Source organism: Rhinoraja longicauda, chromosome 3, assembly GCF_053455715.1.
Source record: "Rhinoraja longicauda isolate Sanriku21f chromosome 3, sRhiLon1.1, whole genome shotgun sequence".
Lineage (NCBI taxonomy): Eukaryota > Metazoa > Chordata > Chondrichthyes > Rajiformes > Arhynchobatidae > Rhinoraja > Rhinoraja longicauda.
The window spans coordinates 45,419,922-45,439,783 of record NC_135955.1 but is presented as its reverse complement, the minus strand read 5'-3'; the positions used below and the strand labels follow the sequence as shown (position 1 = coordinate 45,439,783).

The following is a 19,862-nucleotide window of genomic DNA, read 5'->3' as shown; positions in this document are numbered from 1 at the left end:
CTCAGCAGGTCGTATGGATATGTGACGTTTTTGTTTGGGACCTTTCAACCAGCATCGGCAGTTCCTTGTTTCAACATACAACAAACCCTCGTTATAACGGACCATAGGGGAGCACACGGCATCCTTTGTTGCCGATTGTCTGCCACAACCAAGTATGTGATTATCAATGTATAAATAGTAGAAACAAACAACTGCAGATGCTGGTTAATACAAAAAAGGTCACAAACTGTTAGAGTAACTCAGACTGAAGAAGGGTCTCGACTCGAAACGTCACCCATTCCATCTCTCCTGAGATGCTACCTGACCTGCTGAGTTACTCCAGCATTTTGTGATACCTTCGAGAGTAACTCAGAAAGTCAGGCAGCATCTCTGGAGAACATGGATAGGTAACGTCCTAGTCCAGACCCTTCAGATTCTTGGTCTGGAACTGGACCTTGAATCCAGGTGAGGATTGGCATTGTCATTGGTCGGGCCCGCGGGCGGCCAGAGTGCAAGTGAGGGATGGTGGTGGCATTGTGGCATCATTGGTGGTGGGGACTCTGGCGGCATCAGTGGCGGCGCTGGTGTGGCCTGCGTCACTGGTGGTGACTGCGGTGTTGACGGCTGTCATGGTCCGCTTTAACTGAAATCCGTTGTAAAGAGGTCCATAAAAATAAGTGTTTACTGCAATGTCTAAGAAACCTCGCATTATAGAATATCATGTTAGAAAAAGAATTGTGTCAATGGGGTAGTGGGTTAGGGGCTAGAGTTTCAGACTCAACAACAACACAACACTTTTTTCCCCTATGTAGGATTTTCAAAAATATATGTTTTTAATAGCTACGAGTTTATTTTTGTTAATACTAAAAACTATATGTTACATTATTTAATAGTATTATTGCACAAGCGTCAATTGAAGTGATTGCTTGTCAATTTCATTTGCCACCTACGGTTAAAGGTGTACTCTATATTTTTATTCGTTAGAGACAAAGGTGTCCAATTAGTGCGAGAAGGTTGGATGGAAACTATTTATTTCCCTTGACTGTTTTTGCAAGACATCTTTTTGGCATGTCGATTTCCAAAGTAAATTAAGTGGTTCTCAAGTTCCCGATCACTAATTCTGCCTGCATACTACAAATAGTGTTTCTTAATTCATCAATTGCATTACATCCTTTTTGCGGTATGGAAATGGGTTATAACAATACCACTGTGCTTTAATTTTATGCAGAAAATATTTCCTGGAAAAGATGCTGAAGTCGCAGAGAAAGGATGAATGGACTTTTTATGTACTTTGTTTAATGGGTTCTGATTTCTTACAATTGAGTTACCCCACATTAGCTCTTAGACTTGTCCAGCACTGGGCTTCCGTTGTTTTAACTGATCCAGAATCATCACATCACCTGATGTTACCAATGCAATTTAGAAGAAACTCCAAACAGCAAGCACTTCAGATAAATGGGTTTCTGACTGTTCAGTTTATGTCCTAATACGAATGAATGTTTTAAAAAAATCTCAAGTTCGTCAGCTGTTCTAAATTGTGACTGATAAAATTAATCCACGTTTAGGGTTAAATAGTTGTCTAGAAACAATAGAACGGTGATTTTCTCCTTTTTTACATTATTGTTGCCAAAGCTGTTACCAAAATGCAATTGTTATCAGACAGTGCCTGAGTGGTATGGGTGGCACATTTTTACTGTGCTGATAGGCCCCATAACAACAGGCCATTTGCTCTAGTGGTTCAACCTTGAGTGATTTCACCTTATCACTGAAAGTTCAAGTATATCTATTATCAGCTAGGCGTCCGACAGTATGGAAATAGACCTTCGGCCCACTCGTCCATGCTGACTAATATGCCTAACTATTCCAGTCCCATTTGTCTACATTTTGCACAAATCCCTCTAAACCGTTCCTATTTATGTTCCTGTCCAAGTCTTTTAAATATTAGTTACTGCCTCAACCATTTCTGCTAGTGTTCTGAGGAAAAGCAGCTCTTTGGTTTCCTGTTTAACTGTTTTCTACATTCACCTTAAACCTATGCCTTCAGAGTTCATAATTCCCTAACCCTGGGAAAAAGACTGCATGCATCCACCCTATCTATGCCCCTCATTATTTTTCCACCTCAAAGATCAGATCAATATAGCTGATAGCAGCAATCTCTGTACATTTTTTATATTCTACTTTCAGCTTCATTCATAATTGTAAAATCAAATGTAAACAAGACCAAACACTAACACCCACAGGATATTGAGTATATTTTCTGTTCTTTAAGGAATTTGTATGCGTCTAAGAATTAGTTTGTTCAATCTCCTGTCCTATAGATGACTCCCTAAATATATCCATCTCCTGTGGCTGTTGCCGGCACATTTGTCTTTAAGTTAGAAATTGCGATTTTGTTCACTTGAACAGAAAAGTTTCGAGAGCGCTACATTTTCAAATATGTAATCCTTTGGTTTTTTGCAGTCTAAACTGAGCAAAAAGATGTTGCAGTTCCAGTGGGAGGTGTAGTGAAGTATTATAGATAAACTTGCCAAGATTGTTCCCATAATCAACACAATTAAAACAAATCAACTAGTCAATATACTACTGCTTATCAGTATCTTCTGTGTACACATTGATATCGCATTGATTATAATGGCAAAGAAAACGGCCATTCAATCCGCAAGCGAAGCCGCAGAGAAAGCCACTAGATTGCTTTGATTAAGAGGGCTGATCCGTGGGCGGTTGCTGCTGGGACGCAAGTCGGGGCCTGATCAACCCTGGCTGGATCGCCTGGGCGAGGGTGTCTGATGTTGTGAGACCCGAAACACCCGATGACCCCAGGTCACGTCACTGAGGATGCGTTCCAGTGCATCCAGAAGATGTATCTTGCACATTGTAGAACTTGATTGTAGAACTTCCTTTCAGTGGCTCATGTTACAGAATGCAAATCCGTAAGATACTAATCTTGTGCAAATTATATAACATTTTGCAAATTATACCAGGTTGTATGTAACAGGTTTTTAGGAGATGCTTGATAATGATGAGGAAAATGTTTAAAGTGAGCAGTTACTTCTGGCATTCACTGTTAAAGTGCGGTGGCTGTGAAATTCAAACGGTAAATGGATAAGTACTACAAGGGAGTGAAATTGTATGGCAGGGGAGAGGGAAGAATGATTTGGATTGCTCTTGTATAAATTTAACACCGGGTTGATAGGCATGGTTGCTAATGGTTCTTTTTTTGACTCTCTCTACTTAAGTGAAATCTTGTACAATGTGGAACCAGGTCATCGTATCTGCACGATTTCATAATTGGAGAGTCTGTCATATAAATTTAAAGTCAACGAGGAAATCAGGGATAGCATTTTGGATGTACGTGCGAGCACCGCCGACTGACTTCCACGTGAATGGAATCTATTTTGGAGGCGACCCACCCAGAGGGAAGTTTCAGTAAGAAGAGTCGAAATTGCAGAGTGGGCAGCCAACTCCTGTGGAGATAGAGAGAGAGAGAGAGTGAGGGAAAAGCAAGAAGCTGGCGTCTCGGGTGCATGCGTTGTCTTGAGATGAAAGGTCACCTGCTTCTTTCTCCGCTTGCACCGACCCTTTCTCTCCCATAGCTTCTCCTTTCCCATTGGTCCCATAGTTTCTCCTTTCCCATTGGTCCCATAGCCTCTCCTTTCCCATTGGTCCCATAGCTTCTCCTATCCCATTGGTCCCAGAGCCTCTCCTTTCCCATAGGTCCCATGGCTTATCCTTTCCCATAGGTCCCATAACTTCTCCTTTCCCATTGGTCCCATAGCTTCTCCTTTCCCATTGGTCCCACAGCTTCTCCTTTCCCATTGGTCCCATAGCTTCTCCTTTCCCATTGGTCCCATAGCTTCTCCTCTCCCATTGGTCCGATCGTCTCTGGACTCCGCCCGTGACTCTCGACCCCCGGAAGCAATGCCGCGACACTTTCCGGCGCGGCTGGTGGCGGTTGGCGATGGCGGGTAAGAGGTCGGGCAGAGACAAGCGGCGGAAGCGGAGCCACGGCGAGGAGAGTCATGGGGAGAGGAAGCGCCTCAACTCCGACTCAAGCGCCGTCGAGGTGAGGGCGGCCCCGCGGGGCGAACATTTCCAGCGCGGAAAGCTGGAGCTGGCGGTCTACCGGTGAGGCCAGGGCAGGGCAGGGGTCGACCCACCGGCTCCTTGCCCGGTACCTGCCCGCGAGTCAATCCCATGTGCCCCGGTACTTGTCCCCCTACAGCTGGGCCTCAGCCCTATGTTCCCCATGTACTTGTCCCCTTACAGCTGGGTCGTAGCCCCATGATGTGCCCCGGTACTTGTCCCCCTACAACTGGGTCTCAGCCCCATGTGCCCCGGTACTTGTCCCCCTACAGCTGGGTCTCAGCCCCATGATGTGCCCCGGTACTTGTCCCCCTACAGCTGGGTCTCAGCCCCATGATGTGCCCCGGTACTTGTTCCCCTACAGCTGGATCTCAGCCCCATGTGCCCCAGTACTTGTCCCCTACAGCTGGGTCTCAGCCCCCTGTGCCCTGGTACTTGTCCCCGTACAGCTGGATCTCAGGCCCATGTGCCCCAGTACTTGCCCCCCTACAGCTGGGTCTCAGCCCCATGTGCCCCAGTACTTGTCCCCCTACAGCTGGGTCTCAGCCCCATGTACCCCGGTACTTGTCCCCCTAGAGCTGGGTCTCAGCCCCATTTGCCCCGGTACTTGTTCCCCTACAGATGGGTCTCAGCCCCATGTACCCCGGTACTTGTCCTCCTGCAGCTGGGTCTCAGCCCTATGTACCCCGGTACTTGTCCCCCTACAGCTGGGTCTCAGCCCTATGTACCCCGGTACTTGTCCCCTTAAAGCTAGGGACTTGCCCCAGGTTTGTCAGGACCGACCCCTGTTCCTGGGTCTCTGCCTCTACCAGGTTCCTGTCCCCCATACCCGGCACTTATCCCGGTACTTGCCCCCAACAGCTGGGTCTCGGCTCCATGTACTCGGTTCGGACCCACCCCTCCGTCCATCTATAATATATGTATCTACCCTACGCACCCTGGTACCTGCCCCGTTTATCTCAGTGCTGACTACTCACACTTGGTATGGCTCGCTTTACCCTGTTACAATGCTGCGTACGTGGGCATCAGCACTGGCCTCTTACACTGAGGTACCTTTCTCTTGTATCCTAGTGCAAATCCCTTGCATCCTGTACATGCCCCTATCCCATATTCACATTCTGGTACGTGTCACATTTAGCCTGCCTGCTACCATGCCCCTGCCCTTTGGTGTTAGTACTGACTCTCTACACCTAGATATCTACCAGTATTGACCTCTACAACTGGGGACTTGCCCTTTGTGCCACGGCACTGCCCCATAACCAGATTACCATTACTGACCATGATGTTATGTGTACCTAGTTCCTAAACCACCGTATGGCCATTTATACCCGTACCCCAGTACAGAGGTGCAGTACTTAGTTATTATTACTGATCTCTTGTAGCCAGGTATCTACCTGATACATTCAGGTATCGGCACCAATCTCTTGTATCCTAATCCTTTGTTTATCTTGGCAACAAGGATGGAACCAGGTTCTTTGACCCACCGAGTGCACACTGACCGTGAGAAGGGTCTCGACCCGAAACGTCACTCATTCCTTCTCTCCAGAGATGCCGCCTGACCCGCTGAGTTACTCCAGCATTTTGTGTCTACCTTTGATTTGAACCAGCATCTGCAGTTTTCGTTCCGACACACTGACCATTGATCACCTGTTCACATTACTCCTGTGTTATCCCACTTTCGCATCAACTCCTTACACACAGGGTCATTTATTACTTTTTCCGCCAGGGCAGTTTCCCAGAGGGAATTTGTGGCTCCCGGTGGCGGGCATCAGTTGACCTGCGGGTTCTGCCCAGCTTTTACCATCATATCTTAAGAGTTAGGAACCTGGTTACCTTCAGCCAGCAGGCTGTTCCTCAGGGGGAGAGGTGTGTTGTAGCTGCGAGAGTGGCCGGTCCTCACCCTGTCACGGTGGGTGTCGAGGAGGGGCGTATGCGGAACAATTCCGGCCGAGTTTATCCCCGCTCGGTTGGAATTGCTCATTGGGCCCAGGCCCCGGAATCTTTCCCGGGAGCCAGCCATAAACAACATGAACCTCCTTTCCGAGATGCCCAGCGTGCCGTTCCCTGACATGGAGAGACGTTTACTGTACAGGTTGCTCCTGCACACTCTGCACTTCCTCGCTCTCGTCTTCCATCCGGACATGCCCTGGTGCTCCGTGTTACCACTTGACGGCGGGAGTGGAACTCATCAGAGGTCTCTCTTTTATGGAGTCCCCCCCCTTTACATCGGGGACCTGGGATGGAGAGTGTTGCACGAAGCTGTGGTGTGTAATAGATGTCGGTCTGAAGAAGGGTCCTGACCCGAATTGTCACCCATTCTTTCTCTCCAGAGATGCTGCCTTTCCCGCTGAGTTGCTCCAACTTTTTGTGTCTATAATAGATATTTGAGTCAGTTCACATACTCGCCAGCCGCCTGTCACTTCTGCGGCGAGGAAGCGACCGTGTTTCACGTGTACATGGAGAGTGAGAGGTTGCAGCCCATGTACGAATATTTGAAGGGGCTGCTCCTCAAATTTTGATTGCATTTCAGTCCCATGATTTTGGTATTTGGGCACAAGGCAGGGAATGGGGAGCGTCAATCGGGAGGGTGGGAATCTCCCTGTCGGTTTGGTCCTAGACCTGGCCAAGATGGCAATTTGCGGGTCCATGCAGCAGGTAATCGATGGTCACACCAGAGTCGGCTGCCTGCCCCTTTTCCGGGCGTATGTCCATGCTCGTGTGTCCCTGGAGAGGGAACACACAGTGTCTGCGGGGACTCTAGAGGCCTTCTGTGAATGCTGGTCGCCATGGTGGGTCGAGTGTATTATAGATAAAGATGGCACTATTGTATTATATTGATTTGCTGATGTAATGTGACTATTGAAAGTGTTTGTACCTTCTGGTATACTGTAAAATGTAAATACTGAATAAAGTCCTTGATAAGAAGGAAAAAAAAAGGGCAATTTACAGAGGCTAATTAACTTACAAACCCACACAACTTACAAACCCACACATGGAAGATCGAGAATATATCCTAGCTTAAAGTGGGGACGTTCAGAAGTCTGACATCAGAAGGGACGAAGCTGTTCTTGAGTCTGGTGGTTGGTGCTTTAATGCTTTTGAATCTTCTGAGTGGACAGAAAAGGGAATGACTGGGACCCAAAAGATCCTTGTTCATGTTGGCTGCTTTTCCGAGGCAGAATGGTGTATGAACTCTCATGACTTCAGTAAAATCTTTGACCGAGTTTGGCATGGTAGGTTTGCCTGGAAGGTTAGATCCCGTGGAATCGAAAGTAAACTACCCAATTGAATTCAAAATTGGCTTGAAGGAAGGAGTCAAAAGGTAGATAGACACAAAATGCTGGAGTAACTCAGTGGGACAGGCAGCACCTCTGGAGAGAAGGAATGGGTGACATTTCGGGTCGAGATCTTCCGACTGACCATGTCTGAAGGTAGTCAAAAGATAGTTGTAGAGGTAGACACAAAATGCTGGAGTAACTCAGCGGGAAAGGCAGCATCTCTGGTGAGCAAGAATGGGTGACGTTTTGGGTCGAGACCCTTCTTCATACTCATGTCAAGGGCGTGGGTGGTACAGAGATAAAATGTCGTCGGAGACAGTAAGACTGGTGGGAAGAAGGGATGGAATGGAGAGAGAGGGAAAGCAAGGGGTACATGAAGTTAGAGAAGTCAATGTTCATACCGCTGGGGTGTAAGCTATCCAAGCGAAATACGAGTTGCTGTTCCTCCAATTTGCACTGGGCCTCACTCTGACAATGGAGAAGGCGCAGGACAGAAAGGTCAGATTGGGAGGCGGAGTTAAATTGCTGAGCAACCAGGAGTTTAGGTAGGTTTTGGCGGACTGAGCGGATGTGTTCAGCGAAACAATCGCCAAGCCTGCGCTTGGTCTCGGCAATATACAGGAGTTGACACCTGGAACAGCGGATACAGTTGAGGTTGGAGAAGGTGCAAGTGAGCCTCTGCCTCACATGAAAAGACTGTCGGGGTCCTTGGATGGTATCGAGGAAGGAGGTAAAGGGACAGGTGTCTCCAAGCTAAACTAAGTGCTTCTGCTGATATGTGCAGCAATACTGTGTTAAACGACCTTTAATACTTTTTTAGCTTCAGTTAAAAAAAGATAAACTTATTGCTATTGAAAAGACTTTCATTTTTGAAACTGCAGGAAAAATAAATTTGTTATTGTGAATCGGAAACCCTCTGTTCCCTGACTATTTCCCCAAAACACAATTGACTTTATATCACAAATTTCTATAACGGAAGGTTTCTTAGGAAAGCAACTATTTATTGAGTTAAAGCAGAATTACCAATAATATTGAACACTGCACATTCTCAGTGAGTCAGGTTCCATCCATTTAGAGAGGAACAGAACTTGCATTCTCAAACCCCAAGAATAAAGCTGTTATATATTTGGCATCTTAGCCAGTGAGAATTTGAGGAGGGATACTCACAGTGTTTTGCAAAAAAAATCTCATGGGTGCAAGATTCATCCTTTATCATCTATATACTAAAACTCTCATTTGTTTGTTTCTTCCTGAACTACACCCAAAACGGTACACGATAGCGCAACAATTTTAGGCCCACCTTACTCATCGTCGTCCCTTTGGTGCTAATGGAAGAAGTTTCATGGAAATCGGTGTTATATTTTTAATGTTATTCACATTTTAAAGTTTAAATCTATTTACGGGGGAGGAGGGAGGATAAGGGGGGGTTGGGGGGAGGGGGGGGGGGGGAGGAGAGGGTGCTGCACCAAAGCAGGAGAGGTTTGGGCCCACTTGGTGTATTAGACAATAAGTTTCATTATGTAAGGGAAGAAATTGCATTGCAAGTACTTGCATTGTTTTAATTGGATATTTTGGAGGTTAAGTGTTTCTTGCCACCTTTTAGCCTTGTCTGATCAGAGCTTAGTTCCATGAGTTTTCCGAGTTCTGCTACCTTGGGCATTTATTTTCCATACAAGCCTCTTTACAATAATTGACCAAATTGCGTAGTGAAATTAGAAACTTTTCCAGCAAAATTGTTTGCAGTTGTTTCATGGGCTTAGTATTTGACATGCAGTTCACGGTTATTTTGCTGTAGAAAATTTGCCATTTGCATGTAGAAAAATAAGCTTGACATTGTTTTTCAGATTATGAATTCTTTTATCTTTTCTTACTTTCATAATGTAACATTTGTAATTTTTCACTTAAGACGACAATACTTTTGTTTATTTGTGAATTTTAGTTCTGTGATTGTTTTTGTCCTTGAAGGCAGGAAGAATTGCTTCAGAAAAAGAGGCAACTATTGAACACAGTGACTTGGAAGAGGGAGGTCTCGACCTTAGTATTTCCTTGAAACCAATCAGTTCGTATATCTCTGACAGGAAGGAAATGCTCGAACAGTGCTTCAAAGTTATTGGTGAAAAAAAACTTCAGAAGATGCTCCCAGATATTTTGAAGGTACTATAGCAAAAACCCATTAGAGATAATTTGTGAGTACACAAAACCCTTGTTATAACGTGCCATGGGGGGGGGTAATTGGTGTCTGTTTTTGCCGATTGTCTGCTATGACAGAGTAAGGGATTATCATTGTATAAGTAGTGGAAACAAACAACTACAGATGCTGGTTAATACACAAAAGGACAAAAAGTGCTGGAGTAACTCAGCAGGACAGACAGCAACTGGAGAACATGGATAGGTGACATTTTGGCTTGAGACCCTTTTTCAGACGCTTGGTCAGAAACCTGGCTTGGAATCCAGGTGAGTTGACGACCCTGGGCTGCTGGCAGCCGGGGGAGAAGCGAGGATCCGTGGAGTCAATGGTTTCAGCCCACTGGTGGCTGGAGTGCAGGTATGGGTTGGCGATGGCATATGGCAGGAAGCTGTCTGGAAGCAGCCAGGGAGGCGGTGCGGACCTGCGTTGGCAGCTCGGCCTGGATGCGGCTGAAGTGGCGCTGCAGGACTGGGATGGTGTCACAGCCTGGCCTGGAAGCGGCTGGGAGGCAGTGTGGGCCAAGGGTGCCTTCGGCAGCCTGGCCTGTCGGTGAAGGTCATAAGTCCATCCACTATAACCCAAATCTAACAAAAAGAGGCCCATAAAAACTTGGGTTTCTGCATTCTACGCACAATCTTTATACTTTTTTGTAGACTCAGTAAGTGGCCGTAAAAAGGATGTACATTTTCTCCAAATATCTGTTTTTGTACTGTTAATTAACACACATTTTTGAATTTTTAACTCTTTAAAATGTTATTGAATTAAGATTCACCTTTGTAATATTGCAGCTCAAGTAAATACTAAGAGATGATAGGTCTGGAAGGAATTGAATGAAAGTAGATTGGAATAAAATCTACAATTAAGGCATTTAACTAATCCAGAATCAATTATCTGTGCTGTTAGTTGATTTCCTGTGGAGTTAATGCAAATTCAAATTAATTAGTATTGTTAATGAGTAATTCAGAAATTAACAACAAATCATGCTCATAAAATGAATGCGAGGCTTCACTAGTAGCCAGCTGCTTGATATCGGGTAAAATATGTTTAAAATTTAAATGTAATTATATGGATGTTTTTTCATTTTTGGGATATTCAGTTTATTAACAGAGAAATTATTTCAATAACCCATAATCCAAATTACATTTTAATAACCTGTAGTTTAATATTTACATAATAGTGCACTGGGCTTAATGCAATCTAATAATTTTATCTTGTTTCCAGCAGAGCTGCTCTGTAGAAGAAATTAAATCACTATGCTTGGAGCAACTGACACTTCTATCTGATAAGAAACTTATCCAAATTATTGAGGGTAAGAAATGGTTGCTGAATCTCCATTCACTATCTTAAAAACAAATGACTATTAGGTAAAAAATAATTTTCAGTATGAATAAAGTGATTTGTAAATGAAAAGATGTGTGTACATCTTGTGAAAAATTTGAATATTGTTAAAAATATTTGACTACTTGTGAATTTCCCATTGACTTCTACAAACATGTTGAGTTTACATGAGAATCTAAAGTTTTGATTTGCAAAAGGGTTTGTCTTTGATTTGTCTGAAGCAGGGAGTCGACCCGAAATATTACCCATTCCTTCTTGCCAGAGATGCTACCTGTCCCGAGTTGCTCTAGCATTTTGTGTCTGTTTTGATTTGCAAAGTGTTTTTGTTTTATTCACAGTATAGTTTGAAGAAAAGGCCATAGCATCATATTTGAAAAGTAGGTGCACCAGCATCTGTCACTCAGCTCCTTTCAGATTTGTGGTTATGCTACATAAATCTGGGACATACTGACCTGCAAACAGCTGAATGTCTGGAACTGCTGGCCTCAGCCAGGTCAATATAAGCGAGGACAGATTATACTTATCCATACGGAAGAAGGGTCTTGACCCAAAACGTCACCCATTCCCTCTCTCCTAGATGCTGCCTGACCTGCTGAGTTACTCCAGCATTTTGTGATACATATCCATCCAAACAACATTTTCTATATTGTACTTTTTTGTATGTTACTGTTGCTTTTTAGTTTATTTTAGAGTTACAACACAGAAACCGGCCCTTTGGCCCACCGAGTCTGTGCCGACCAGCACTTTAACATTATCCTACACGCACGAGGAACAATTTACATTTATACCAAACTAATTAACCTACAAACCTTTACGTCTTTGGAATTTGGGAGGAAACTGAAGATCTTGGAGAAAACCTACTGAGAGAATGTACAAACTCTGTACAGACAGCACCCATAGTTAGGATTGAACCTGGGTCTCTGACTCTACTGCTGCGCCATCGTGTTGCCCCAATTTACTTGTTGCATTTCAATTGGTAAATGTACTACATACTTCATAACCTTGTATGTAGACAATGATATTGTGTTTCTTTGGAACTGTAAAATATGTAACTATTTCATCCACTGAGGCAATTATACAAAATCCTCCGATTTGCCGATCTTGAAACATTTTAAGAAAGCATGATTGCTTCCAAAATTACTTGATAGTACAGTGGAACTTGTGATAAAGTAATAAATAATGCATTCATTGGAAAAAACTGATACAGAAAGTATCAGAATCAAATCTGCAATATTTCTGTCATTGGCTAAGGGTTGCTAAATTTGACAATTGGCATTTGTGAATTCTCCTCTTGTGTGTGAATAAAACATCAGGCTTCCAAATGATATCACTACAAACATCCTATCTTTTTATATCAGGTGAAGACCTAGGATCCTCTGAGACTGAGGAGGAGGCAGAGAGTGATAGGTGCAAGAAAAAATTGGAAACAGAAAGCCAGTAAGTATGGTTTTAAATTTTCAGTTTGCATTTTGACTATTTTCTATGTTGTGTCTATAAAGTTGTGTCTATAAAATTAATTCAGTCACATTTATTAGAATTAAACCCATCTCACCCTCAACCTATCTCCTCTTGTTTTTGACTCTTCTACCTGGGGAAAAGACTGGGTGTTCACCTTATCTATAATCATGATTTTATGTATATGCACAAGGCAACTATTCCCAATTAGAGACCATATTAAAAGACTAAGGTTCTGAGTGCATAGAAACACACGATCAACATTGTTTTGTGAAAGGGATATCTTGCCTGATGAACCTGTTAGAATTCTTTGAGGAAGTAAATAGCAGGATAGAGAAAGGAAAGTCAGTGGATGTGGTTTACCTGGATTTTCAGAAGGCCTTTGCTAAGGTGCGCACGTGCTTTTATCAACTCATGATTAAAAACTCGTTTGTGAGACATGATTTCCCATGCTCAAAGCCATGTTGCCAATCCCTAATTAATCGTTTTCTTTCCCAATGTACGCTTATTTTTCAGAATTCCTTCCAATAACCTGCCCACCATTGATGTAAGGCTCACTGGACACGCTCGTACCCCTTTTATTCCTCAATCCCACCCACTCAACTTTGCTAGATATTCTTCCTGAAATATCCTGGCTAAAAACTGCCAATCGGCTAATCAAACTCACAACTTCCACTCCACTTATCTCCACCTCCATCCCTTCTGTAGCATTTGTACCCCAGAACATTGAGCTGCCAGTTCTGCCTCTTCCTCAGCCATTTTTCTATAATAGCTATATCCCAGTTCCATGTTCACATCCATGCCCTGAGTTCATCTGCTATACTTGACAGGCCTACTGCATTGAAATAAATGAAAGTTAAACCATCAGACTCCTCTCATTCACTGCTATGTTCTGTCTCCTGAATATACTCTCTAATCTCTATATTGACCTAAACTTTCTCTTCTGCTCATTCCTGCTTTGCGTCTCAACCCCATGCCAGACTATTTTAAACCCGACTATCTCTCGCAATCCCCTCCAGTTCAGATAACCCTCTTGTACGAGGTATTAAGGCTACACTGATGTTAATTATCTACAATTTATTCCTTAATTAAGCTTTAGGAAGTTAACTTTATACATCTTTTGAAAGTGGTGACACATTAGCCAACCTCTTAAAATAAATTAGTTTGAAAACACCATCAGCTTCTTCTCTCACAGAGCTAGATGTTATAACAGACATTTAAGATTATGCTCATTTGCAAATACAAGAATGTAGCAACATCAATAGACTATTTCCATATATATAATGCCTTGGATTAAGGCAAAAAAAAATTGATGGGTCATTGCAGGAGTATTATCAAACAGGAACAAGACTGGAATTGGTATGAAATTTGGGACCCCTTTGAACATGTTATTTTATCCATGAATCATGCAAGATCGTGGTCTTACCTGGGGTAGGTGACACACATTTGGAAATTGGCACGAGTACCTCCATGTGTGATTTATTTTGGCACAGCTAATATTTGCCTGACATTTATGCAGGTCAAGTCAAGTCAAGTCAATTTTATTTGTATAGCACATTTAAAAACAACCCACGTTGACCAAAGTGCTGTACATTTGATTAGGTTCCAATAGAAAAAAAAATGAAAACATACAGTAGTACGCAAACAGTTCACAGCGCCTCCTCAATGAGCCTCAAACGCTAGGGAGTAGAAATATGTTTTGAGCCTGGACTTAAAGAGTCGATGGAGGGGGCAGTTCTGATCGGGAGAGGGATGCTGTTCCACAGTCTAGGAGCTGCAACCGCAAAAGCGCGGTCACCCCTGAGTTTAAGCCTAGACCGCGGGATAGTGAATAGCCCCAAGTCGGCCGATCTGAGGGACCTGGAGTTAGAGAGGGGGGTTAGAAGATTTTTGATGTAGGGGGGGGGAGTGTCCATTTAGGGCTTTATACGTGAATAGGAGGAGCTTGAAGTTGATTCTTTACCGTACAGGGAGCCAGTGGAGAGAGGCCAGAATCGGGGTGATGTGGTCCCTTTTACGGGTACCCGTCAGGAGTCTCGCTGCGGCGTTTTGGACCAGTTGCAGGCGGGACAGGGAAGATTGGCTGATCCCAGTGTATAGGGAGTTGCAGTAGTCTAGGCGGGAGGAAATGAAAGCGTGAATGATTTTTTCTGTGTCGTCGAATTTGAGGAAAGGTTTGATTTTAGCTATGGTTCGAAGTTGGAAGAAGCTGGCTTTTACCACAGCGTTGACTTGCTTATCAAATTTTAATGCAGAGTCAAATATCATGCCGAGGTTTTTGACATGCGGTTTGACTAGGCAGGATAGGCTTCCAAGACTGCCTGTTATCAATTTGATGGAGTCGGGGGGGCCGAATAGGATGACCTCAGACTTGCTCTCATTTAATTGGAGGAAGTTCTGTGCCATCCAACATTTTATGTCCTCAAGGCAGTGTGAGAGGCTGTTTAAATTTGACTGGTTGTTGGGTTTCAGGGGGAGGTAAAGCTGAGTGTCATCGGCATAGCAGTGGAAAGAAATGCCGTGCCTTTGAATGATTTGGCCAAGGGGGAGCATAGCATGTATAGAGAGAAGAGAATGGGGCCTAGGATGGAGCCTTGTGGAACTCCGCAGGAGAGGCTAGCTGGAGCAGAGGAATAACTGCCTATGTTGATGGCGAAACTCCTATCTTTGAGGTACGAAGCGAACCAGCTCAGGGCAGTGCCATCAATGCCAACCGCGTACCGGAGACGGTCAATAGGGATGGTGTGGTCCACTGTATCGAATGCTGCGCTGAGGTCGAGAAGGAGCAGGATTGCACAGTCGCCGGTGTCGATGGCGAGAAGCAGGTCGTTGTGTACCTTCAACAAGGCAGACTCTGTGCTGTGGTGGGCTCTGAAACCTGACTGGAAACTTTCCAGGATGGTGTTTTGGTGCAGGTAGGGCACTAATTGGTTAAGGATTGCCTTTTCAAGGACTTTTGACAGGAATGGCAGTTTGGAAATGGGTCTGTAGTTGCTAGGCAAGGTGGGGTCTAGGTTAGGTTTTTTCAGTAGGGGCTGGACCACCGCGTGCTTGAAACTGGTTGGAACAGTGCCAGTGGCCAGAGAACTGTTGATAATAGAGAGGATGCTGGGACCAGCTATTGCAATGACATCCTTCAGAAGGGCAGTGGGGGCAGGATCAAGGGGGCAGGTTGCAGGTTTCATAGTGGAGACAAGCTTTGCAAGGGAGGATAGAGTGACGGGTTGGAAGCAGTCCAATTTAGATGAACAGACTAGTGAGACAGCTAGGTCACGGGTGGGAGGGGAAATGTTCATTCTAATATTCTCAACTTTGTTGGTGAAAAATTTAGCGAATTCTTCGCACTTAGCAGGGGACCCAACTAAGCTGGTACTGGGGGCGGGACATATGACAGAGGTAATTGTTCTAAATAGGACCTTGGAGTTATGAGAGTTTTTCGAAATAAGGTCGGAGAAGTATTGTGCTCTAGCAGACTTTACTGCTTCCTGGTATTTGAGAAGATTGTTTCTCAGAATTTCGATAGCATTTTGGTGATAGCATTTTGCATCATGCAATGCACACATCCAAACAGCCTGTAGGAAATGGAGCTCTGGTGTAAAATCTGGAATATATTGTGCAGATTTTGGAATACATTATGCAGATGGCAGTTAAAAGGACTGCACTATTGGATTGAAATCTTGCACAAGGAAATTGCCGGTCTCTTTTCAGTGGTGAACGTTTTGTACAATTGTTCTCTTGTGCTGTCCAATTGCAATCTGTTTGTTCAGATTACTTCTTGGTTGAAGGCTATATTCTTTGACCACTTAATCAGATCAGACCTCACAATGCCTTGGAGCCATTTACAGCATGGGAGTTGGAACAGGTCAGACAGTATGGGATGGTAAAGCATCGTCACATTCCCAGATAGCAGTAAAACACGAACAATAGATTCAAGAGGAATGGTGTGACATATTTTGGGACTTGTTGGTTTTGTACTTTAATGTACCACTAATTTGAAAACATGTTGATAAAATGTTTAAAATAATAATTGCTGCATAGACAGTAAATGGAATTTGGAGAGTCTGAAGAAGGGCCTCGACCCGAAATGTCACCTATTCCTTTTCTCCAGAGATGCATCCTGATCTGCTGAATTACTCCAGCATTTTGTGCCTATCTTCGGTGTAAACCAGCATCTGCAGTTTCTTCCTACACAAATGGAATTTGATTATGGGCGCCAGAGTGACATGGCTGGTAGAACTGCTACCTTGCATCTCCAGCAACCTGGGTTCAATCCTGATTCCTTGTGCTGTTTGAGTGGGGAATTTGTATGTTCTACCTGTGATTTTGTGGGTTCCCTACATTGCTCAGGTTTTGTTCCACATTCCAAAGATGTGCAGGTAGGTTACTAGGACAGTTAACCTCATAAATTGTCTCTTGTGTGTCGGTGAGTGGTAGAACTTGGGGGAAGTCGAGGAGAATGTGAGAAGAATACGATGGGATTAGCACAGGATTAATGTACAGTGCATTCAGAAAGTATTCAGACCCCTTCGCTTTTTCCACACTTTGTTACGTTACAGCCTTATTTTAAAATGGATGAAATTCATTTTTTTAATCATCAATCTACACACTATACTCCATAATAAAAAAGTGAAAACAGGTGTTTAGAAATGTTTGGAAATTATTAAAATTAAATAACTGAAATATCACATTTACATAAGTATTCAGACCCTTTGCTATGACACTCAAAATTGAGCCTTGGTTCATCCTGTTTCCATTGATTATCCTTAAGATGTTTCTACAACTTGATTGGAATCTACCAGTGATAAAATGGATATGATTTGGAAAGGCACACACCAGTCTATATAAGGTCCCACAGTTGACAGTGCATGTCAGAGCAAAAATCAAGCCATGAAGACGAAGGAATTGTCCGTAGACCTCCGAGACAGGATTGTGTCGAGACAAATCTAGGGAAGGGTAATTTCTGCAACATTGCAGGTCCCGAAGAGCACAGTGGCCTCCGTCATTCTTAAATGGAATAACTTTGTAACCACCAGGACTATTCATAGAGCTGGCTGCCCGGCCAAACTGAGCAATCGGGGGAGAAGGGCCTTGGTCAGGGAGGTGACCAAGAACCCGATGGGCACTCTGACAGAGCTCCAGAGTTCCTCTGTGAAGATGGGAGAACCTTCCAGAAGGACACCTATATCTGCAGCACTCCACCAATCAGGCCTTTATGGTAGAGTGGCCAGACGGAAGGCACATGTCAGCCCGCTTGGAGTTTGCCAAAAGGCACCTAAAGAACTCTCAGACCATGAGAAACAAGATTCTCTGGTCTGATGAAACCAAGATTGAACTCTTTGGCCTGAATGCCAAGCGTCACAGCTCATCACCTGGCCAATACCATACCTACGGTGAAGCATGTGGGTGGCAGCATCATTCTGTGGGGATGTCTTTCAGCGGTAGGAACTGGGAGACTAGTCAGGATCGAGGGAAAGATGAATGGAGCAAAGTACAGAGAGATCCTTGATGAAAACCTGCTCCAGAGCCAGGGCTTGTACGTTCCTTAAGTCCTGGAATTTGAACCTGTTTTTCAAGGCCTTGAAAGTCCTTGTTTCCAAATACACAGGACAAGATGTTAGAAATCCAAAGTGCCAAATATCAACTTGCTCCCGGTGGTAATGGGAGGCTTATGCACTCACCTATGGTCCTCCGATGTTGAGAAAGGCTAGGCAGACACATCATTGGGGTTATCAAGTGGGCACCTACTTTCATCGACGTTTCGCTGATTGGACCCACGACGTCTCCAGTAGGCTCAGCAGTGCATTCTGGCGTCCCAGAACCACCCCCCTCTGCATCTGCCTAGCCGGCTTATTTGGGAGACCAGATGGGGTCTTTCCTCTTCAGCCAGAGCCACTGGCTACTCCGCTCTGCCACCTGTGATGTTTCCTTGATAGCCTGGCGTTGGGCTTGTCCGCTGATCCCCAGGTCCTTCATCAGTCTTACGGTAGATGTTGCCACAAATCCTCGACATCCAACTTCTACCGGGCAGATCTTTGCTCTCCAGCTCCGCTGTTCTGCCTCCGCTGCAAGGTCTGTGTAGCACAGTTTCTTTCTTTCAAAGGCTTCCTGCACAGCATCCTCCCAAGGGACTGTGAGCTCCACAAAATACACCATGCGCTGAGAGTTGGACCAGAGGACAAGATCAGGCCTCAAGTTGGTATGGCTATCTCTGGTGGAACTGTAAGCCGTTGGTCCACATCCACCAGCATCTGCCAGTCCCGGGCTGCCTCCAGCTGTCCAAATCTTGTCCTTGGTGGAATTTTCCGTTGCTTTTGTTCCCCCTCCCGAACAAAGGCAATTGGCATAACTGGGTTGGTTGTTCTGGGCGGCAGGGCATTGTTGGTTGTTCTCCTGCTTTCCAGAGTCGCTGCCAGGCATTTGAGCACTTGATTATGTCTCCAGGTGTACCGTCCTTGGGAGAGGCTTACTTTACACCCAGTGAGGATGTGCTTAAGCGTGGCTGGTGTTGAACACAGGGGGCATGATGGATCTTCGCCCAGCCATTGGTTGAGATTTTGTGGGCTAGGAAGGACATCATAGGTTGCCCGAATGAGGACGTTTATCCTGCTCGCCTCCATCTCCCACATGTCCTTCCAGCAGATCTTCCGCTTTTCCACACTCTCCCATCTCATCCACTGGCCCTGTTTAGCTTGCGACACAGCCTTGGCACACCTACTCGACGACTCCTGTCGGCGGACTTCGTCCTTGGATTTATCATAGGTCCTTAAGTCTTTGTAAATTCACTTTTTTTGATAAAAGTATTAATTCATGCAGAGTAATGTGTGTTTTTTCATCGTTTGTAATGCGTTTTTTAATTAAAAGTCAGGAACATTGTTAGACATGTTTGTCTTTGTCGCCTATTTTTCCCTCCTCGCTGCCGCAGCTCACCCCGGGGCTTCTGAACAACAACTACAACACTTGTGTTTGTTCTTATTTCGCTGCGTTAGAGGGAGACGGGGCCGGGGAAGAGAGTGGAGGAGCGGCGCAGGTCTCGCTGGCGCTGGGAGAGGGGGGGGGAGTAGGGGTAGAGGGAGCAGTGGGTGAGCGCGTGGAGGGGGAGGGTGTCAGAGGGTCCGGTGAAGGAGCATCACCACTTGCGGGTGCCGCTCCTCCACTCTCTTCCCCGGCCCCATCTCCCTCTAGCGCAGCAAAATAAGAACAAACACGTGTTGTAGTTGTTGTTCAGAAGCCCTGCATCCCCGGGGTGAGCGGCGGCGTTAGCGAGGAGGGAAGTTTCACTTGTGTTTGTTCTTATTTCGCTGCGTTAGAGGGAGACGGGGCCAGGAAAGAGAGTGGAGGAGTGGTGCAGATCTCGCTGGCTCTGGAAGAGAGGGAGGGAGCAGCCCCCGCAAGTGGCGGCGCTCCTTCACCGGACCCTCTGACACCCTTCCCGCGCTCAACCGCTGCTCCCTCTCCCCTTCTCTCTTTCTCACCCCCCTCTCTCTTTCTCACCCCCCTCTCTCTTTCTCACCCCCCTCTCTCTTTCTCACCCCCCTCTCTCT

The 19,862-nt window shown here is 45.1% G+C and overlaps 1 protein-coding gene across 6 annotated transcripts in view; it reads left to right on the top strand.

The window, feature by feature from the left end:
• Positions 1–3,907: 3,907 nt before the first annotated feature.
• Positions 3,908–19,862, top strand: part of caap1 (caspase activity and apoptosis inhibitor 1) — a 44,012-nt gene continuing 28,057 nt past the window's right edge. For 2 of the 6 annotated variants that reach the window (XM_078396056.1, XM_078396054.1), the window contains exons 1-4: positions 3,908–4,042; positions 9,306–9,494; positions 10,753–10,837; positions 12,225–12,303. In XM_078396056.1, coding sequence (XP_078252182.1) covers positions 3,938–4,042; positions 9,306–9,494; positions 10,753–10,837; positions 12,225–12,303 — 458 coding nt within the window. In that variant the 5' untranslated portion in view covers positions 3,908–3,937. Of the gene's footprint in view, positions 4,105–9,305; positions 9,495–10,749; positions 10,838–12,224; positions 12,304–19,862 lie in introns of all 6 variants that reach the window. The other 4 variants (XM_078396055.1, XM_078396053.1, XM_078396059.1 and 1 more) reach the window with 3 other exon arrangements.